Source organism: Arachis duranensis, chromosome 9 (genome assembly GCF_000817695.3).
Source record: "Arachis duranensis cultivar V14167 chromosome 9, aradu.V14167.gnm2.J7QH, whole genome shotgun sequence".
Taxonomy (NCBI): Eukaryota; Viridiplantae; Streptophyta; class Magnoliopsida; order Fabales; family Fabaceae; genus Arachis; species Arachis duranensis.
In genome coordinates, this window is record NC_029780.3 from 90,839,295 (window position 1) to 90,862,773 (window position 23,479).

The window sequence follows — 23,479 nt, forward strand, 5'->3', positions numbered from 1 at the left end:
ATTTAAATCGGTAAATACTCGTAAAATTATTTATTTTGGTAAATATTACATTTATTTTATTTATTAAAATAAAAAATCCCTTTTAAAACATATTTTAGCTGAATTTTTATTTTAATTAAAACATGAGTTATGAGTCATGAGTGGCCAAAAGACTAACCGATAAAACGACACCGCACGCGGTTTCTTTCATTGATCGCATTCTTGTTTGTTTTCTTACTTTCCTTTGGCTTTACAATTACTTTACTTTTTAGATTTTTCTTTTCCTTTTAATAATAAAAATAAAAATTTCCCCGTTCGGTGGCTGCTTTTTTCCCTGTGTTGCTCGCTCGCTCGCTCGCTCTCGCTCTCTCTCTCTCTCTCTCTCTCTCAACCCACCTTACTTTGTTCTTCCTTTCTCGTTCTTGACTGCGCAACCATGGCTTTCAGGATGGGAGGGGTAAGCTTCCTCCTTTATGCGTCTCTTATTTTTTCTTTATTTCTGTTTACCCTTTTATGTATTTATTTATTTATTTTTCACTTCATTTGACTGTGCTGCTATCAGCTCGATTTCATCCAATGTTGTCCCGTTTCCATCTTAAAAAAAAAAAGAAAAAAGAAATTTAACCTATAGATTATCTATATCAGATGTTGGTTGTTTCATGGCTAATTGAGAATTTTGAGATTCTTGCTACTTCAATTTTTTTTGCTACTCTTTCTGCTTTAGTGATTGGTTCCTAATTTTCTGTGGTGACGGTTTTTTTCTTGTTTAATAATGTGTTTTTACTTTGTTACTCTCACTGACATAGAATCTAATTCAATCGATTTTGATCTGAGCATAAACTCATTAAGTAGTTTGTGTTTTGCATTGGACCTGGAATATGAAAAGAATTTTACTTGTATTTTGGTTATAAAAATAACAAACGCTGCCCCTTTTATCAAGCTGCCACTTTAGGGATGCCTTTCTTCCTGCTAAGTCCATTGTATGGGATGTTTATCTGAATCAGTTAATCAATGGCACATGATTGCCATTTCTTATGTGATGTTTTTCAAATGTAGTGCGTGTGCATCTTGTGCTTGTGCTATCTTACTGAGAAAAATGTTTTATATATTGATAAGAAAAAGGGCATTTAGGAAGTTTTTGTATCTTGTTTGGATAAACTTCTGCAGATTGAAAAATCAGATAATAATCAGTTTTCTCTCTTTCCAAGTAGCATTTTATCTAAGAGCATCTTTTGTACATTAGTTTGTAAGAATATACAGCCTTTATTCTATTAGGTAAAGGAGTAAGTTCTATAGGTGAAGTCTAATTGTGAGGGCTCATTTTGATGAATGAAATTTCTTTTTTACTATCTTTTATTTTGTGATTTTATATACTTTTAAATTTAAAATGGATTAGAAGTAACTGTAATATGGCTTCAACGTAGGGGAATGCCTCATCCGGCATGGGCGTTGCTGAACATAGTGTAAGCACATTTCTGGAACTGCAGAGGAAGAAAGTGCACCGTTATGTGATTTTTAAAATTGACGAGAATAAGAAAGAGGTTGTGGTTGAAAAGACTGGAGGCCCTGCTGAGAGCTATGACGATTTCACCGCATCCTTGCCTGAGAACGATTGTCGATATGCTGTGTACGACTTCGATTTTGTGACAGCTGAGAACTGTCAAAAGAGCAAAATCTTTTTCATTGCATGGTTAGTTACTTATCTCATGGCATAATTGCAGAAGCTGCATATTAGTTCTATAGATGTAGCTGCACTCATGTCTAAAAATTATGGAAGTCTCGTTATAAAGTTTGAAACAACTCAGAGAGGACATCCTAGTCACTTTGATAACATGAACATGTCCTCAGACTCTCAATGGGTAAAGTGGAAAAAAAAATGGTAAAATGTGCGTTGAAGCATTGGTTAGAGGACTTTGCTGGTTTATCTTTTAATGTTGGAGGACTTTGTATTCTGGTATGGGATGTGAGCTGTATTTGGTAGATAATATTTTTTTTTTTTTTGTTTAAATGTAGCCGACCCCACCTAGTGGGACAAGGCTTTGTTGTTGTTGTTGTTGTAAATGTGCAAGTTTTATTTTATAGGATAGAAGAATAATTTTGCCAGGGTCTATATCAAGGTATGTTTTTAGAGGTAGAAGAGGTAAGCAGTAATGAAATCATTTAGAGACCTTCAAGCAAACTTGAACGTCAATGACTACACCTTATTGAACTGGGACGCAATATTAATGATAGAAGTATTTTCCGAAAAATCACTTTGTAGTATGGATATAATTAGCAAGAGTTTAGGTTTCTGTCTAGATTTATTTGCAAGTTCTAGAACTATCCATGAACATTCTGGCCTTCAACATATGTATCCTTGCAATAAAGTTGACTTAATATTCACTTATTGACCACCTTGCTCTGATTGGCATGTCAGTCTTGAATATGCACATGTTAAAAAAAGTGAAGAGTAGGTTTAGTCACCGGTTTGTTCCTGTCAGCCATGAGACCCTTATTCTGACTAGTAGGTTGTTTATTCTATATTTACTCTTCTCAAGATGTCTGAACTCTGGTCTCTGATGAAATTCATGTGTGATAGTTTTCTTTTATCTTTCGCAGTTTCGCTTCACGTTGAGTATTGTGTAGGCTGTTTACATGTCAACTATTTAAACCATCATCTCAACAATTTTGTCAATTTTCTTGTGACATTTTATTGGGTATTTTTTTTCATTATTTTGTAAATTGGCTGTGTTCGCAAGATTCCCAGTATTAAAGAAACACCAGTTTTCTCTCCCATTTTGTACTTGCTTATCATTGTTATTGCTCCAAAATATTTGCCTTTTATTTACTGCACTTGCATTAAAGTGGAAGAAGTGTGACTGTTGTATAATTTGGCACAATTGTTTTGCCTTTGCTTTGCTTTTTGAGTTTTGTCGGCTGTTTATTTTACAGGTCCCCTTCGGTAGCTCGTATTCGTGCTAAAATGCTTTATGCAACATCGAAGGACAGGTTCAGGAGGGAGCTGAAGGGCGTCCATTACGAGATACAAGCAACGGACCCAACAGAGATGGATCTTGAAATCCTTAGAGAGCGCGCGAACTGAGCATCTACCCAAGCCTAGAGCTTGTCTTGTGTCTAGGTAATGTAGTTTAGGGTATCTGAAGCCTTAAGGGAATGATATTGACTAATTCCCTCAAGTCACTATGGTCTTTGTTTGTTTTGACACAATTACTTATCAAGTAAATAATAACCTACACCTGTGAAGGCTGATTAGGGTTTCCTTTCTTAGAAACCCCCATTGCAGGGGGGAACTAGAGCTCTTCCTTACTACTTCCATGATGCTTCTCAGGTGCAGAGTTATACATACCATTATGGATATTGAAAATTTGACTTGTACTCTCTATCAAAGACTTGTACTCTATTCATCATGATGGTGTTGCTTTGCTTCTAGTTCCATCTTGGAACATTTCATCTTTTTGTAAAGAGTAAATGTGTTTTTTGGTCCTTGACTATTTTTCCCAAGGACAAAGCGGCCCTTCCAATTTGAAAATCCCTAACCGGTTTTTAGCTATTCAAGTAACTCATCTAAGCAATTTCTGTTATTGGTCTAAGCAGTTCTAGACACATCAGTAGGTCACCGTTTACAAGAGTTTCGTAGATCAATTACTTAAATGGTGTGGGACTCATTAGAGATTTTTGAATTGTAGAGTGCCGCTTTGTCTTTCGGACAAATGGCCTGGGACTAGAAATTGTATTTATTTATATTTTAAACTATGAACGATAAAATTATCATTTTCGAATCCTAAATATGATATTCTTTGAGCTGTATTTTATTTCAAGTCCCCTTATCTTCCAGATCAAATACGTCATGGTTTTAAATATGGATGCATGGTCAACTATTATTATTTTCCAATTGCCTATGGCTCCACCAGCATCCATTATTGCACCTTGAACCCATATGAACCTTAAATTTATTTGTCTCTTCCTCTCTTAAGTTTCATGGCATGCATCACTGAGATAATATTATCAATTTATCATCAATTGGAAGCATGGGTCCAAGGTAGTAATAACTAAAGTCATTGTTCTATGATGTGAGTAAAGAAGAATTTAATATTTAATGTACTATCTTAAAATATTTTACAAAGTTAGTTAACTACATTTGTTTTATTTAGATGACTATTTATGCAATGAATGTAAAAGATTGTTATTTTTGTTGACGTGACAATACCTAATTAAATGTACGAGTAAAATTATTTTTATATTGATTAAAATTAGGGTAAGTTTGGATTGGTTTTTAAAAAAGTATTTATTTTTTGAGTAAATATCGTTTTTTTTTCCCAATGTTTGGGTAAATTTTAAAGTTGTTCCTAACGTTTAAATTAAGTCGCTAACGTTTTAAAATTGACTCAATATTGTCCTGCCGTTAGTGATCTGTTAACGAAATTGACGGTAAGACAAAATTGAGATGATTTTGAAACTTTAGAGACTTAAATAGGACAAAAATATTGGAGACAAAAACGATACATAGAAATAAATTTTAATTTTATTTTTTAATAATATCAATTTTTACAGTACATAGTTATTCACTTATTTTGTTAATCACATATAAGTAAATTATATTTAATCACATTATTTTTATTCTAAATAAATTTATTTTTTTATAATTTTATTCTTAAAAATTTTTACTCATCATAAAATATTTGTAAAATGACTAATATATAAACTTGTGGGGAAAAATGATACATATACAATAAAGTAATGTGATTTTAGTCATTGTACAAATATTTCATGAGGAGTAAAAATCTTTAAGAGTAAAATTATAAAAAAAATAAATTCATTTAAAATCAAAGCAATGTGATTAAGTGTAATTTACTTAGATGTGATTAAAAAATAATTGAATAACTATGTACCGTAAAAGATTAATATTAGTGAAGGATAAAATTAAAATTTATTTCTATGTATCGTTTTTGTTTCCAACGTTTTCGTCCTATTTAAGTTCCTAACGTTTCAAAATCATCTCAATTTTGTCCTTCCGTCTAGATCCTAACGGCAGGACAATATTGAGTTAATTTTAAAACATTGGGAAATTAAATAGGACGATTTAAATGTTAGGGACAACTTTATAATTTACCCCAAATATTTGAGACAAAAACAATACTTTATTCTTATTTTTTTCATCTTTTTTAAAAAGATTTTTTTAATAGACAAAAGCTATTTCATATTTAAAAAACTTTTTAGAATATTAAAAATGTCTTTTATTTTTTTAAAAAAAAATTAAGGTATTATTAGTTTTTAGAAAAGAATAATTTATTTTTTTAATAAATTTTTTTTCTTAAAAGATGTATCTAAATATATTTAAAATTTAATAAAAATATTTTATTTTTTATCAAAAATACTTTTCTCGTTTAAAATAAGCCAATTCAAACTAACACTTAAATTCACGAAGAAAATAGTTTTCATTTGAAATTGATCATTTCAGTTTTGTCCTGGCATTGCCTGCCCCATCTATTTTTTTAGTTTATTTGTGTCGGCATTATTTTGTTGTAGCTTTGTTTCTCTTAGGGCTCGATTACCTTGTGTGTATTTAGTGTCTAGTGATAATTCCTAGCTCTCGTTTTCTTGTCTGCATGACAAACTTGTTAAAGAAAAGACCACCAACCGACAAAATTGTTTTCCAGAAACTACTAGTCAGATTTTTTTTAATGCAAATTTTATTAGTACTATTTTCCTACAAAGTGAATTCACGTTGGGAAGACTTTTAAGTTGACGTTCAAAGAGAACTTTCAAAAGAAAAAGTTGTGTATCTAACTTAGAAAAACTAGAAAATGCAAAGTTTTTAATGCCTAAAATAAATAAATAAAATTAAGTTTTCCTTCTAGTATTTTTAACACTGCCTTTTGCAGAATCCCCACCTCCCCCAAGAATATTGAAAGTTTAACCACATATTCAATTAAAAATTACTTTTATTTATTTTTTTGGCATGTTTTTCCATATCAAAACTTTAGGGAACTCCCACACAGACTATCGTTGGCTCTTGGTCGACGGACGAGAGTTTACGTCTAGTGACTTAAAAATTTAGGGGCAGAACTTGGCTTGTAAACTAAATTTTGTTTGGCTTCTATAGTAATCATTTCAACAATCATATTAACGATTATATATTTGATTATTGATCTGTCGCTTATAACTCGGTAAATTGTAATGTTATAATTCGGTTACGAATATAATGTTTATCTTTGTTATCATAATTAATTGTTCACTAGTAACTGATCATAGATAGAATTTCATTTATAAAGAGAACTGCATAGACAAGAGGAGGCAAATTTTAAGATTTGAAAAGAGTAATGAGAAAATTTACTTGTATTGATTTGAACGTTTGAAAATGTTTTACAGATATCTATATTCTGTATTTTTAGTAATTCGAAGTATATTTCATCCCACAAAAAAAAAAAAATCAAGTTCAATACGGTCTAAGACGAACTAACTATACTTTTGAGTGTTTTATGAACACAGGAACAGCTACTTTAATCAATAATTTCAACCCCAAAAAGGAAAGCTCTCCTCATTTCATGCTTACCAATTACCACTAAGCTATCACTTAAAGCAGTTGAATCACACAATCTATTTCTTAATATATAAAAATTTTCCTTAAAAACAAGAGTTTCATTTGTCTAACATAAAGATTTTTAAAAAAAAAAAAAAAAAAAAAAGAAAAAGCAAAGAAGTAACAATTTTTATAGAAACCAAGTAAAATTTATTCCCAATAAACATCATCAATTTATGCAAGTATACATGCCCCCACAAGTAAGGAATCCGAACTGAAATAATTTTATTTCATTCCACCAAACACAGTCTACAGTACTAAACAATGTAGTTCTCAAAGTAAACAGTACCAATGCATTATTGACACACGAATCCACAACTTACTGTTGTTAATTTTATCATGTTGCAAGATATTTTGCTAATTTAATTGACTTAGTGGGGTAAAAATTCGTCCATATTCACACAAATTGTGGAAGTTGCTAGTGACATGTTCTTTCCAATATTGTTCTTATCCTTTTGTCTTTGTTCAAGAAAAGATACACCAATTTGTGATGTGTTTGTCTCCCACTATTATCAGTGCACGTCTCTTACCCTCTTTGTTTCTCTACCTTCACATGTGATCTTGCCCCACGTGATCATATGCACCAATTATATCCTCACACATCTCATTCTTTCTCTCTCTCAACATTTTCATGATTCATTAACTTTTGCCTGTGTACACTGCATATGCTAGATTTGATTCGATCCTTGTTGCTTCTACGTCTTATCTCTTGTTGGGCTATTGTGAATATCTTAATATCTGCCTAAAGGGTATGTGAAATTGTCAATTTTGATATCTTTCTTATTGTGCAGCTCAAGTGTTTGAAGATTGTTCTGTGTGGCTGATGGTGTTGAAGAACTTTCCAGTTAGTTATTTACCTCTCTGGTCTTCAAGGAATTTGTTTGTTTGGTTGTGTAATCTGACAAATTCCAGGTCAAGTTGATTGTGGATAATGTTCTTTATTGTTATCTGTGCTCTTCCAACCTTTATTACTCTTTAGTCAATTGGAGATTTCCCCCAATTTTTTATATTAAAATTTGGGGAGACTTCCTTTAAATTGGGGCTAGTGAGTGAGAGAGACATGTGGGGAAGGGGTTTCTGAGTTGGATTTGGTTGGATACCCTCCAGAAAGTAAAGTGGCATGCAAGTTGTTCACACATCTTGAGTAGCATACACCATGTTAGGTTGATTTTGAGGCTCTTAGTGTTATCTTTTACTTCTGAAAGAAATCTCAGATCCAATCCAACCTTTGTTGCCAATATCAGGGGTTATCATCAATCTTCTTCCTTCAGATACTTTCTGTTTTTTGGTGGGGGAACTTGAACAGGAAAATAGTCAACTTTACGAGGTAAATTATTGTGCTTGCTCATGGGAATTAAGAGCTAGTATTATATGAGGAGAAGTAAAACTTAAAGCTTCCGCTTGTGCTATGAAAAATTTGAAGCCTAACACAACATGGGTAGCAACAACAAAACCATTGTTTGGTTTAGAAGGGACCTTAGAATAGAGGACAACCCTGCATTAGCTGCTGCTGCAAGGGATGGTTCTGTACTTCCTGTATACGTATGGTGTCCTAAAGAGGAAGGGCAATTCTATCCAGGCCGAGTTTCGAGGTGGTGGTTGAAGCAGTCACTCGCTCACTTGTATCAGTCACTGAAATCTCTTGGAGCTGAACTTGTGCTGATCAAGACTCATAGTACTCTTGATGCACTTTTGGAGTGTGTGAATGCTGTCCAAGCAACAAAAGTAGTGTTTAACCATTTGTATGGTAAGTAATTGCAGCACATAAGGTAGCTTAATATAGAAGTAGCCTCATACTTTATAAAAGTATAAGCTAATTTTTAGTTGTTGTGTACTGTTTGGTGTATGATGTTTTGGATCTTAGAAAATTAAAGAAGCTATAAAGTATTTTTTTAATTTAAGAAAATTAGAGACATTGAGGACAGAGATTAATTGGAACGGTCCTTGATTGACAGAGTGGTATTAATCAAATTTAGTCTGGATCCAACATGATTCTTGATTCGTGAGGGACATTCAGTAATGTGGAAAACCTTGCCTTATAAATGTATGTAGTTAATTTTTGTTGACAGGGAGATTGCAGAGCAGCAATAAAGTTTAAGAGTTTATGTAAGTAAAATAATGTTTGTCTTCAAATAGTTAATTGTCAAAATCAATTTATAGGTCCTTGCATTAAGCGAAGAATTATGTTACTACACCATAAGACAAGCATGATTTGACAAATCACATCAATAGAAGCATGGTGCATATCAGAATATGCTGTAGAGCTCAAGGCATTAACTTAAGGACAATAAGAAGCATTGCTTAATGCTTTCTGAATCTATCGATAGAGGAAATTCATTTTGTTTGCTGCCAGAGTTTTTTCTCACAACAGATCAAGTAACATGTAATATTATTGTTTGTCCCAACAATCATCAACTAGTTAACCAGAGAACATAGAATTTTTATGTGGCTCTAATGTTGTTTGCTGAAATGAACATGCTTTGTACTGCTTTTGGTAATTTGTGATTCAAATATGAAGCTGTTTCTATCTCTGATGTGTTAAATGGAGCAGAATTTGATCCCTGCCCAAAATAGCTTTTAGAAAACACGTTTATTTAGTTGAGACTTGAAACGTTGTTGTTATTAACAGGAGTGGCTGATAATGAACTATAAAATATCCTTATATGAGTATCTGACCTCTTTATTTTCCCAATTCTCTTCTCAGATCCAGTTTCACTTGTTCGCGATCACAACATCAAAGAAAAACTAGTGGAGTCTGGCATATCGGTGCAAAGCTACAACGGGGATCTGTTGTACGAACCATGGGAAGTATATGATGATCGTGGACAGTACTTGTGTTTGATTGTTTCTTGATAATATGAGTATCAATATCAGCTTTGAGTTAAAGATACATTTTAAGTTTATGACCCATGGGGACTAAGTGAGAAGCTAAGAATATTAATATTAGGTTGCACCCCACTTTTAGAGATAGGAAGAGATCTATAGCTTTTTTGTAGTGCCACTATGGAAATGGACAGAAAATTGATCATGTGCTGTCCGGAAATTTTCTTTCCGTATTACGCCGTTTGATCCATATAGTCGACCCCAGCTAGCGTGAGACTTTGTTGTTGTTGTTGTTGTATGTTCCTTTGGTTGTTTGATTGTTATTTTTGTTGAGGGAGTGTGAGAAAGATAAGTTATAATTTCTTGTTGCTTTTTGAATAACAGGAAAGCTTGGGAAATGTTCAATTGAAGAACTAGGTCTTGAAGACGAATTAGAAAAGCCTAGCAATGCACTACTCGGTCGAGCATGGTCTCCGGGTTGGTGCAATGCCGACAAGGCCTTGACAGAGTTTGTGGAGCAGCACCTAATTCACTATTCCAAGAGTAGGCTAAAGCTTGGTGGAGACTCCACCTCGCTCTTGTCCCCATATCTCCACTTTGGAGAATTGAGTGTAAGAAAAGTATTTCAGTTAGCACGCAGGAAACAGATATTATGGTCCAATGAAGGAAACATCGCCGGCGAAGAGAGTGTAACTCTTTTCCTCAGGGCAATTGGACTTAGAGAGTACTCACGCTATCTTTGTTTCAATTTCCCATTCACCCATGAGAGAGCACTTCTAGGACACTTGAAGTTTTTCCCTTGGAATGCTGATCCGGCTAACTTTAAGACTTGGAGACAAGGGAGGACTGGATTTCCATTAGTTGATGCCGGAATGAGGGAACTCTGGGCGACAGGATGGATACACAATAGAATAAGAGTAATAGTTTCTAGTTTTGCTGTGAAAATGTTGCTTCTACCGTGGAAATGGGGAATGAAATACTTCTGGGACACACTTCTGGATGCGGACCTTGAATGTGATATCTTGGGCTGGCAGTATATATCAGGAAGCTTACCGGATGGTCATGAGCTTGAGCGGTTGGATGATCCTGAGGTTTGTCATGTTTTCCTTTACCGACAGGTTTTAATTGTTTGCAAATTTGCTTATTGTCTATCACATGTGATCAGACTCAATTTTAAGGTTAGATAATCAGCATGATATATGTACATTCTATTTTGTGTTTAATTTGCTATGTTAGTGTAAAAGGTTTTTATATTGACATCAAATTTGGCACTAACACATACAAAAATGGTTTATTTTGAGGTAGTTAATGTGGAAATTAATCACTTTTGTCTACGTGGTAACACATGATTGGATGCCAGTGTAAATCTCTAGACTCATTTTTAGACATAGATAATCAACATGATATATATATAACATTCAATTTTGTGTTAATTTGCACTGTTAGTGTAAAAAGCTTTTATATTGACATCCAATTTGGAACAACCACATGCAGAAGTGGTTTCTTTTGAGGTAGTTAGTGTGGAATTTAATCGTTGTCTACATGGTAACACATGATTTGATGTCAGTGTAAATTTCTTTTACACTGTCCATCAAAATTAATCTCTTCAATTTTACTCCGGCAAAATTTCTTGTTTTCCTACTTTCTTCATGATCCATTTTTTGAGATTCAATTAACTTTGCATAAATGTGAAGAAATTTAGACTGTGTGCCAAAGCATAAACTCTGTAAATATAAATTAACCACTCTGCCACCAGAAAGAAACAGAGATCACTATTGTGTTCTCTTCAACCCCTCAATGTACATCTTAGTTTCCATCTAAGTATATAGTTTGAAGTTCTGATTCACTGAGCAGTCCTACCCTACCCGGAGCTATAGTACTTGTAGACACTGTTGCTAACTTGCTATAATGCATATTTGAGTCCTTATATAGAAATTTAGTTTATATTTGAATCCCCATCCAGATAAATTACATGATCAAGTAAATTATACTTATTAGTAGAAAAATCCACTAACAATAAGCACTTAAGTTTTTTCTTATCTGATCTAACTTTTTTACAGATTCAAGGGGCTAAATTTGATCCGGAAGGTGAATATGTGCGGCAATGGCTACCAGAGTTGGCAAGAATGCCAACTGAGTGGATCCATCACCCTTGGGATGCGCCACTAACTGTGCTTAGAGCATCGGGAGTTGAACTGGGTCAAAACTATCCGAAGCCAATAATTGATGTAGATTTGGCCAGAGAAAAACTCACTGAAGCGATATTCAAGATGTGGGAAGCTGAGGCATCCGCAAAATCGGTTGGCTCGGAAGCAAGGAATGAAGTTGTTGTTGATAACTCGAGCAATGTCAAAAATTTGGACATTCCAAATGTTGTCTTGAAGGGTAAGAGTCCATGTGCCACGGTTTCAGCTAATGATCAGATGGTTCCGGCATTTCAGGATCCCAAGATCGAACCACCTGTTGGGAAAAGACCAAAGTACATGGAGGAGGCAAGACAGAATGAAGATCATTCACAAAACCATAACAAAGAGACCGGGGTGTCGGGCGTTGACCAAGAGATGTGCTCAACAGCTGAATCCTCATGCAAGAAGCAGTGTACAAGCAGCACGTATTCGTTTTCCGTTCCACAACAGTGTTCTTCATCTTCTAACTTAAAGTGGCCATGGCAAGATCAGATTGACATGGATCAGAGTTCAAGCAAAGATGGTGAGTATACTGATTTTTCCAAGGATGAAAGGAAATGAAAGCACATATTTAAAGAAATTATCTTTATATTATTGGGAATATATTATAAAACAATGGACCAGCAACAAATTGGTCAAGTAGTAGAAAACTTGTTTCTTCATAGTGGTCTCCAGTTTGAACCTTGGGATGACGGAAAAAAAAAAAAGGACCACACGGTGGGAGAGTCAACCACAATACTAGTCATCCTGATGTAATTATCAGGTTAGAATGCATACATTATACCCCTTGGGTGCAGCTCTTTTCTGGACCCTGCATTAACACGGGATACTTGTGCACCGGGCTCCCATTTTTAATGTTGATGCAACCTTTGGAACTTTGCAGATTCATAGTGCATTCTAAGTCTCAAACACATTGGAAGGAGTTCAGATTCTCTCCGTTGGAAAAAACAGTTGATTCCAATAGTTATATTAGCATTTTTTTGTTTGGCTGAATTTTATGTGCTTCTAACAATTAAGAATTAACCAATAAGAATTGCTATGCAGGAGCTGTGTGAGGTTAATGCTTGTTCTTATATAAGTCCAGTGGCAGATGCATTACTCCCAAGACAAAAAATTACTATTCTAAATATAACCGGTGCAGTTTACTAAGACTAAGCTCTACATGCATATGTTTTATGTGGCTATATTCTCAAGCAGTGGTGCAAAAAGGTTATGAAATCAAAGAGAAGAGCCACTTGTATTGAAATAGCCAACTTTTGTATATTAGTAATGTCGTAGTGATGGTGATGTCCATATACATACATATTCTGACAATCTTGTATACAAACCTAACAAACTTCAAATGTTTTATACATTACATTATTCTAGAATGGCCTGCCTAGAACTATCAACGCTATAATAAATTCTTCTGTTACTTTTTCGATGAAGGATTTCTGATCTAGTGCTGAGGTACTAATAGTTTTCGTTGCCAAAAGGAAAATTTTGGGATGCCAAAATGGTAGATCGGTTCACCGGTTTTTGATCGAATTCGACTAGTGTTTAAGGAAGGACATGCTATTGATAGTACTATGCTAGGCCTCATTGTAGGGGAAGTTAGGTTGAACTTTATGTAAACAACTAATTTTGACCGTTATACACCGCAATTACAGAAAAACAAGAGGCGTATTTGTGTTTGTGAAATTTTTTTAGTTTTTAGTGTATTAGCCGATAATTGAGTAAATTAATTGTAGGATAATTTAGTGTAACTCTGAAGTTTAGTAAATTTTATTTCTTTAGCTATGTTCATTTATGGGCAAGTTACATAAATAAATCAAATTGGTTTCGAATTTACGTAATTGCAACTTTTTGAAATGGGATTATATGTTTGTGTTTTTTTTAATCTATGTAAACCGCGGTTTATAATTTGCACGTAATCTGCTACAGGATAATGTTGAAATTCGTGCTATGCAAAAAGTATCGCAGTTTTTGAAGGAATTTCATAATGCATAAACTGCTATAGGGTACAGTTTATGAAGAAACAGTGGTACCCTTTAGAGGGTGTCACGATTTACGTGTTGTATCGCTCTTAAATGGTCAATTTATTGGCTTAGCACGATGGATCCTTAAAAAATTTTCAAATCCCAACATATATTTATACACAGTTTTATACAAAATATTTTATAGCGATACAATACATAACTACAGCACTGGATTAGGGTAGCATTTGTTTTTTTTCATAAACTACAGTACAGTAGTTTATGCATTGTGAAATTTCTTCAAAAACCACGATACTCTCTAACGGTTTTTGCATGGCACAAATTTTAACATAATCCACGATATTCTATTGCGGATTACGTGCAAATTATAAACCGTTATACCCTGTAAAAGTTTACATAGATTAAAAAAAGTACAAACATATATCTTATTTCAAAAAGTTGTAATTGCGTCAATTCAAAACCAATTTGGTTTATTAATGTAACTTACTCTTTAATTATCATACCAAATGATAAAAAGAATATGTTACGCTTTTAAACTGTCTTAAATATAAATGCGGATCACACATTTTAAACGTGTCCATTAAAACTCTATTGTCACGTTTTACAAGAGTAAAGTAAAAAATATGTTAAATTACTTTATTAGTTATCAACTTAAAATTTGTAATCACATCCTTGTTCTTTTAAATTGTTTAATTTAACAAAATTTGTTGAGGAATATTCGCTAATAATACGAGATGGATAAAAATATTATTTTAATGTTTACGGTTAAAAATAATTTAATTATAAATTTAAAACTTTATAAATTTAAAACTGATATAAAGACTCCATTAAAAATTTTCAAAATGTAAGAACCCAATTATAAATTTAAAAAAATTATAAAGATTAATAGAATAATTTAACCTATAAAATATGGCCAAAGATATGAACAAATATCACCATCATAAAAGTTTGTGTTAGTTAGTGATTTTTTACCACACTTTTAAATATGACTAAAAAAAGGATGGTTATAGAATAAATTTTTTTTTGGTAGTCTTTTAGAGATGTAACCAAAGACTTCTTTTTTTTCTTTTTATATAATAGATTGCAAATAATTGTACGGATAGATATCAGAAAGATTTGGTAAAAGACCTTAATGATAGAAACAATGATAATTATGCTAGCCATGATGTTGAGGCAGATGTCAGTGGATAAAGAGGATAAAATTGAGGGGTCACACTAATGTACAGATCAAAGTTCATACAAATATACAGATTTTTGTTCACTTTGTTTCACGTGTTGACACGTGTTGGTCCCATGTTGCAGTATGTAGCCGGCTCAGAGGAGGTGGCAGGAGCTCATGGGAGGTGCGATGGAGCTGGCTGGGTGGGGTGAAGTCGAACGGGGTTCTGAACGTCCCATGTTTCGTTGGTTAGAGGCTCGCGATGTGGACCTTGTTTGGGGCGAAAAAAGAAAAGGATGGAACCTATCACTTGGTTCTTCGCTTTAATAGTGTCATAACATCGAACAGAATCCCTAGTTTTAGTGAGGAGGACCGCCGTCACTGGTGTTATTCCTGTCGCTCCTACTAGTGGCGCACGGAATAAGCCCATGGTCGAAGTCGTCCGAGGCGGCAAAGGTGCTGGCCCACTGCGCCAAGCTCCAGTTTTGTCGTGGTAGGTGTGGAGTGGGGGACCACCAATTCGTCATCGTGGTAAGTAAGGAGCTGCGTGGCCGCTTTCTTCATTCATCCTCCGTAGTTGTAATTTAATAATGGGCACTTGTATAGGATTATCTGGAACGTAAATGGTGTCTTGTTCTTTGTTCTGTAATTGTATGTGTGAAAATATAGTGGATATAAGATTAGTTATGATAAGTAATATGTTGATATTGTGGTAATTAAATTTGGAATCCAATTGTAAGATTAAAAAAAATATGTTCGAGGAGGCAAAAAGAAGAAGGAACAAGTACTGTAATTAGGAGTGGAACAAGTATAGAAAGTTAAGTTTGGTCTTCTGCATGATGATTCTTGATTTTAAAAATGGTTATTATTTTGGGAACTAACTAGATGGTAGGCAGGATAATAAAGCTTAGATTTTTTGTTTCATATAGGACATGCCACGTATGGGAATTACGATGAAGCTTGTATAGGAGGTATAGTAAGACGTTGAAATTTCAGCGATATTGTAATACATGTTATTGGTTGAAGTTTTTTAATTCTTGTGATTATTAGGTGGAGAGGGTGTTTCACCCTTTCGTGTATATTTGTGCTGAGAACCCTTTTGTGCTTAAGATGGAGTTTGGCTTGTTAGTCTTTCTATGGAAGTTAGTTAAGAAAAGTTACAATTGCTGAGCTTTGGTTAGGGGGGGTAACACCTTGTTGAACCTTGTTTTGCATTGAACGCAAAAACAGTTGAATTAAGTTTACTCAGTTAAGTAAGAGAGTTGATGGTAGCTAATTTGTTGATGGTTTAGTTATGCCCATAATTTTTTGTTTGTTCTTGTGAATGTATCGATGAATTCACTGGTTATTAATGTTGTACTTAATTATGATGAGTTACTGTTCGTCAAAGAGAAATAGTGGTTGCTGAATTCTCTCTTAAAGTAGATTCAATGCAGTGGTTCTATGCCTTATTGTGGAAGTGAATATTCCCTCCGTCATGATATTTGTGGTACATGCTTTTAGTGTATATCTTTTACGATTATGAGTTGCATTTCTTTGGATTGTATGGTTTCAGGGTAGAACATCGCACATCATTAGCCGATGGAGTTCAACCGTATGTTTAACATTGAGGGTCAAGACTCCGATGCAGGTAGTTCGGATGATTGTTCCAGACATTATCGTGGTATTGACAACGAATACGATGACGTGGAGGGCTTTGAGCCCCGAGGTGGTCCCAAAGCGGGGGAAAAAGGTGTTAGGGATGCTGACAATTGCAGGGGGTCTAGCAGTGCAAATGACGTGGCAGGCGGTGTGCCAAGCCGACAAGTTTTAGTGGATGACTTCTTGGGTAGAGAGTTTGCAATGGAGGAGGATGCTTAAGCTATGTACAAGGAGTTTGCCAAATTTAGGGGTTTTGGAGTTCGGAAGGGAGATGTAGCCCGGGTTAACGGGGTTTTGGTCTGAAGAGACTTTTTATGCCATCGACAAGGGACAAGACATCCTAAGCACTATAACTGTCCTGAGCGAGTAAGGGAGGAGAGGCTTGAGAGCTGGACGGATTGTAAGGCAAAGTTGAAGATTTACTACGATATGCAACACAACGTGTGGAAGGTGAGAACCATCATGGACGATCACAACCACGATCTTGCCTCGACAATGTTCACACATCTCCTTCCATGTCACCGGAAGATGAGTGATGGTGACAAGGCAGGGGTGGATAGTTTCAAGCAGTTTGGGATCGCAACTTCAAAAATAATGGCTTACATAGATGGGCAGTCTGGTGGGTATGGCATGCTTCGATTTACGAAACGGGATTTGTATAATTATGTGCATGGCCAAAGGGTTGCATGAATATGTGATGGAGATGCAGCAGCAACTATTAGTTACTTGGAGGGCAAGATGAATGCTGACATGATGATGGTCGCATTCTACACACAGATCGCGAATAATCGTTTGGGTAGCCTATTTTGGGAGGATGGTGAGATGATGTCAGATTATTAGGTCTTTGGTGATGTCTTGGCATTTGATTTCACATATCATTCTAACAAGTACAAGAAGCTGCTGGTGGTTTTCTCTGGTTCAAATAACCACAAACAGACATCCATATTCGGGTTCGCGCTACTGAAGGATGAAGAGGTTCGAACTTACCGGTGGGTGTTGTTGAACCTGCTGGATGTTATGGGACAGAAGAAGCCCTGTGTAGTGGTGACGGATGAGGACAAGGCAATGTGTTTTGCAATTGTAGAGGTGATGCCGGCCATAATACATAGACTGTGCGGTTGGCACCTAGAGAAAAATTGCATCTAAAGGGTGATGGATATGGAATTTTGCAAGGTTTTTAAGAAAGCTCTGTATGTAAATTTTGAAATCAACGACTTTGAGGAGTATTGGAAGGCATCGGTTGAGTCGCTTGGCCTACTTGATAATGGATGGGTTTAAAGCACATACAAAACTAGAGAAAGCTAGGCAACGGCCTACCTGAGGAGCACCTTCTGTGCGGGTTACAGGACAACTTCAATATGCGAAGGGATAAATGCTTTTATTAAGGGTTTTCTTAAATTAACTGATACCATTTTGGAACTTGTACACAGTTTAAATGGGGTTGTAAAAGACTACCGGAATAATGAAGTAACAGCCCAATTCTATTCCATGTATTATACTCCGATGCTAACGACCAGTTTTTAGAGAAGTAAAGAAACAGATTAAGGGTGTGGTGACGTTATTGTTTCGGAGCAGGGACAATATTAGCACTACTAGTGTATACCAATTTTTCAAGATGGGAAAACCTAACAAAACACACAAGGTGTTGTATGATCCGAACGAGGAAAAGATTGAGTGTGACTGTTCAATGTGGAATAGTGATGGAATTTCCTGTAGTCATATATTCTGTATGATGAAGTACGAGGGGTTGGAATAAATCCCGAAGGGTCTTATTCTGAGCACATGGTGCAAGGATGCAAAGGATTGGAGGTCGAAACCCCCCGAATTCATAGATGGCCATCAAGGACACTTGCTTCGATATGGTGCCCTTAGTGGGTTGATGAGTTTGGTTGTCAAACTTGGTGCCGAAGATGTCGCGGAGTTTATTGTGGCTAGGGATGGGATTGCCAACCTTGCGGAGGCGCTTCAACGAAGAGTGTATGACCGGGTCGGAAGCCAATTTGGTTTATCATCGCGGTCGGCACTAAAGGACCCACTGGTTTCAAAAACAAAGGGGGCTCCAAGGAAGGGCAAGGAACTAGAACCAGAACCAGGCAAGCAATGTGAGATTCCAACGAAGCGACGACGTTGTACAAGTTGTGGGGTTCCTGGTCATACGAAGAGGACATACACGTGGCATCAGAATCATCATGGTGCTGACACTGAAGGTGGAGCAATCCCAAGGTGCGTGGAGTGTTCCTCTGCTGTCGAGAGTGCCCCGTCTGCAACGATGAGGGATAAATCTGTTGGAAAATTTTAGGTTAGTGTGCGAGTTTTAACTTTTTTTAAACTACCTATGTTGTGAGACTATTAATGATGACACCATACGAAGACCAAAACATAACATGATTATTTGCGTAGTGAAAAAAATTGGTTAAGTTGGTTGAAAGGGAAGAGGTGAATAGACGCTGCATCAACATCTAATATGAATACATAGGTAGTATTTTCCACTTTTGAAATATCGTAGGTGACGAAAAATAGAGTTGGATATTTGGGTTTAGGTAGCTTCCATATTTTTGTTCGGATGCATGTAATATCTGTTGTTTAGGGGTTATTTTCTTCTATCCTATGTCTCGTTGGATTTGGGACAGGTCCCTTGGTGATGCATTAGCGCGATGTGTTTGGTTTGTAATAGATGTTTCATGATAGTTCACTTCAAATGCTGCATTTCATGCATAACAAATGGATTATGGATGCTTAGTGATAATGATGTGACTGTTGTATGAAGAAGTGGGAGGGCATTAATGCCGAGACCGGCGAGGTAGGCCGCATCGCTTCACCCCGTGCTGAGGGTGCAGCAACTGCGTCCATTCATGGGTGTAGCCAAACGGCTTGGAACCAGACATCGGGATTTTTGCTAGTAAAGAATTTTATAAAAATAGTCGCGTTGTAGATATAGATTCTAAACCAACAGAAATCCCTTCGTGCAAACGTTTTGGTTGTCACAAGTAACAAACCCCTAAATAAATTGATAACCGAAGTATTTAAACCTCGGGTCGTCTTCTCAAGAAATTGCAGGGAGGTATGTTCTTATTATTGGCTATGGAGATTGTAAATTGGGGTTTTTAAGTTTAGGCAATGGGCACAAGCATATTTAAATGACAAGTAAAATAAATTAACAATAATAAAATCTCTTGGCAAGGTATAAGAACTTGGAAGTCCAGACTTAGTTATTCTTATCAATGATAATGAAAGTTGAATCTTAATTCCACTTAGTTAACCTTTGCTAAAGCAAAGGAAAGTCAAGGGACTAATTAGTTTGACCTTCGAATTCTATTTATTTCCTAAGAAAAGGTTGGGATTATTGAAGTTCAGTTCAATTAACAAAGATAACAGTTATCAATTATGTTGAGCTAAGATAACTCCTGAGTTACTGATTTCTTAACCAAGGCCAAAGGAAAGGAAATTAAATCTACTGGAATAAAATATCTTCAGATTGGGAATAATCAATGGCATAAATAAAAGAAGCAATATTAAACTGAAATACCTCAAATAACATTAATTTGAAAGAGTAATCTGTAACATAGAAGAATTCATAAACTCAATTGAGAAAGCAAGTAATGAAAAAGGAATATTGAACCTGATAAAAAGATAATCCTTGAAGCAAATAAAATCCAAAATCTAAATCCTAATCCTAAAGAGAGAGAGAGGAGAGAACCTCTCTCCAAACTAAATCTAAATCATTGAAAGTAACTAAAAATGTGAGCTCTCTTTTGAATGGATACATTCCCCCACTTTATAGCCTCTAATCTGTGTTCTCTGCGCCAAAAACTGGGTCAGAAATAGCCCAGAATTTGCTTCCAGCAAATTCTGTTACGTTCAGGTCGCGGGAATGTGACGCGGAGGTGTCGTCCACGCGTCTGCGTGGATTAAAGTTCGCAGATACGACACGGGCGCGTCATTCACACATCCGCATAGCCTAACTTTGGGGCAGTTATGGCAAATTATATATTTTTGTGAAGCCCCAGATGTTAGCTTTCCAACGCAACTGAAACCATCTCATTTGGATCTCTGTAGCTCAAGTTATGACCATTTGAGTACGAAGAGGTCAGGCTGGACAGCTTAGCAATTTCTTCAACTTCTTGTATTCCTTCCACTTTTGCATGCTTCCTTTCCATCCTCTGAGCCATTCATGCCCTATAATCTCTGAAATCACTTAACACACATATCACGGCATCTAATGGTAATAAGAGAGGATTAATATTAGCAAATATAAGACCAAAGCAGCATGTTTTCAATCATAGCATAAATTCCGGAAGGAAAACGTAAAACATGCGATTAGTATGAATAAATGGGTAAAGAGTTGATAAAAAACCACTCAATTGAGCACAAGATGAACCATGAAATAGTGGTTTATCAGAACCTCCTAATGGGTGTCGGAGGGTGGGGGTGGCAACATCTTTCTCAGAGTGCAACACAACGAACAGTTCTTTGCTTCACAGGGTTGCTCGGGTCACAAAGGAGAGTCTCATGGAAACGCTGCCAACCCAATGTCTAATCCAACAAGGCACATAAACGAAGAACTATTCGATCAGTGGCTTTCACAGGTAGCATTGGAAAAACTCGTGGTTTGTGTTAAGTTGAGTTGTTTTCCCTGTTTTTATTATTTTTATTGAGTTGCATGGATTGTTAATGGACTGTGTTATTTTTGTGGCTGTGAACAGAATGCCGTGGGAAGGCCATCGTCCAACTGAAGGCATGGGTGGACATATAATCAATATCAATGCCGATGAGAAGAAACAAGCATGAGGTTGTTCGTTGTTTTGAATTCCTGTCTGGGTCTAGGTGTGGGAAAAATGTTTTAACAAGGGCATGATGCACAGCTGGAAGTTGTTCTGAAATTAGAGTAGGTTTCATGTGATTTCCTTTTTGCCAATTTGGCTTGAATTCAGCACCACGACAAGATGCCGAAAAATATTTACTTCCAAATATGATGTCTATTTCATTGTTATTTAAATTTCCTTGAAATAAAGTACTCATGCATGGTTTGATAACCTGTTGAAAAAATCACATGGGTTTAATAACCATAGAATAATATTTATCTTTGGCCTTGTTAGTTCTTAGTGGGCCAATATACGAATCCAAAAAATCACAAACCAAGAGGAGAAAATTTAGTCCCCCGTTAACTTGTCTCAGACCCCAAGAGTGTAACAGCCAAAATAACTTGGGGTGAGTTACACATATCATATGAGTACAAATAAGAACTTTACAACCTCGTTAGCTAGCAATATGCGATAACATGACTTGTAGGAACTCCCGCGGTTTCCTTGTACATCCAAAAGGATACTGCTTCTAGAAGAGACTCATAGTATAGACTTCAAACATTACATTATTAAAACAAGCAGATAGGTAAATTTCACGCTATTGCAATGAAACAGTTATGAGGGTGTGCATGTTTATCACGTTCCGATTCAGCACCCTGGCATGCAAAAAAAGTAACTTTCCAAAAGGTACCGACGCAAAAGATATACCACTCGGAACCTTTCCAACAAAACATGTCTGAAATCTAGACAGCTTTCCCTTGCCGGTGTCGAAATGCTTTGGAGACAGCGTCTTCTGCCAGGTCATTATGAGACTTCATCACCAAATCTACTGCCAAGTGCATCCGAGTCGCCTTGTTGACATGCTAAAACAAAAGTCAAGTGAATACCAACGTTATCTACTTAATAGATGCCTCGTTTAAACTGAGTTCATTATAATCTCAACGGGATGAATGTGAACATAAGACTAACTCTACTTGTACCCCCATAATCTTACCACAGGTGCTCTCGACTCATCCACTAGGCGACCCACACGCCACCGTCCATGCTATTTGAGCACAAATCACTTGGATATTCAGGTTTTTGTTGTTATAATAACGAAGACATCAGATAACTGGTAAAAGTATACAAGAAAATCACAAAAGTATACGAAATATGGAAATGAAGGGTCTTACGAGTCCCCCTGTTGTTGAGGCACCTCCGGCTCCTCAAACCCGAACATTGAGAACCTAGGACACAGTGCCTTAGGTCCCGATAGCTAGGACTTTCCCAGCATCATACCCTCTAGCTAAAGTGCCTACAAAACACAAGCATAATTCTTAGGTACCAGTGACGTGTGTTGGCCGTTCGATGTGTGGCCATGTGGTAGTGCCAACAATGCCGAGGCTTACCACCCGAAGCATTGCCGTTTTCCTGGCATCCACTTCATGTGGGTCTTGAAGTGAGTCTAGATATACCAACTTCTTCTACGGGACGTCGATTATCATCAGGGACCAGTGTTGGTCATACCATATGGGCTGATAAACCTGAAAATAAATCCAGAACAATGGTAACTATGAAAAAGTATCAACACATAAAAAACAAGCATATGAATACATAATACCGGTAGTGGTGTACATACCCTGGTGGTCTGGTCCACCTTACTGCGCATGTAGTTGTTGCGTATTGATGTCATGTTCGCAGATGTTAGCGACCGGCCGCCAAATGCGTAAAATACCCCAATTTAGATGTCATCGTTTCTCATCCCGGTGCAAAGGGCAACTGGGGTGAGGCTTTTAAGAAACCAAAAAAAGAATTAAAATGTGATAGGTAATCGATGTCTGTCACGAGTATCTTTCTTCTGTTGCATGCCATTACGTTACTGGATTCACAATATAGTGGCTTTACGTTTCAATTACCAGCAAAATATATTTTTGAAAATAAACACTTAAATTACAGGTGAGTGACTGATAAACCCCATTTGTAGGGTTTATCTTATGCTTTATTTAAGAGATTTTATGACATTTTACCCACATTTATTCAATGAAATGACATGGTTTTGTGATTCTCCCTTAATTTGTGCTTAAGTGTGAAAACATGCTTTCTAGACCTTAAATTAGTTAATTTTAATTCACATTTAATTCCACTAGATGCCTTGATTTGTTTGTTAAGTGATTTCAGGTTGAAAAAGGCTAGGGAAGGATCAAAGGAGTGAAAGGAAAGCATACAAAGTGGAGAAGATTATGAAAAGCCAAAGAATTGAACTCGCTTATGGATGCGCGCGTGCACCAGGCGCTTACGCGCACCTTGCGAATTACCCCATGGACGCGTACGCATGCTGTGCGCGTACGCGTCGG

The 23,479-nt window shown here is 36.1% G+C and overlaps 2 protein-coding genes across 2 annotated transcripts; both read left to right on the plus strand.

The window, feature by feature from the left end:
- Window positions 1-282: 282 nt before the first annotated feature.
- Window positions 283-3,386, plus strand: LOC107466185 (actin-depolymerizing factor). Its single transcript, XM_016085174.3, has 3 exons — window positions 283-436; window positions 1,404-1,669; window positions 2,911-3,386. Exons 1-3 carry the CDS (start codon window positions 416-418, stop codon window positions 3,059-3,061), a joined length of 438 nt encoding a protein of 145 aa, XP_015940660.1. The 5' UTR covers window positions 283-415; the 3' UTR covers window positions 3,062-3,386.
- Window positions 3,387-7,035: 3,649 nt separating this feature from the next.
- On the plus strand, window positions 7,036-12,991 carry LOC107466177 (cryptochrome-1). Its single transcript, XM_052254326.1, has 5 exons — window positions 7,036-8,306; window positions 9,264-9,403; window positions 9,577-9,622; window positions 9,767-10,473; window positions 11,443-12,991. Exons 1-5 carry the CDS (start codon window positions 7,994-7,996, stop codon window positions 12,127-12,129), a joined length of 1,893 nt encoding a protein of 630 aa, XP_052110286.1. The 5' UTR covers window positions 7,036-7,993; the 3' UTR covers window positions 12,130-12,991.
- The last annotated feature ends 10,488 nt before the right edge of the window (window positions 12,992-23,479 follow it).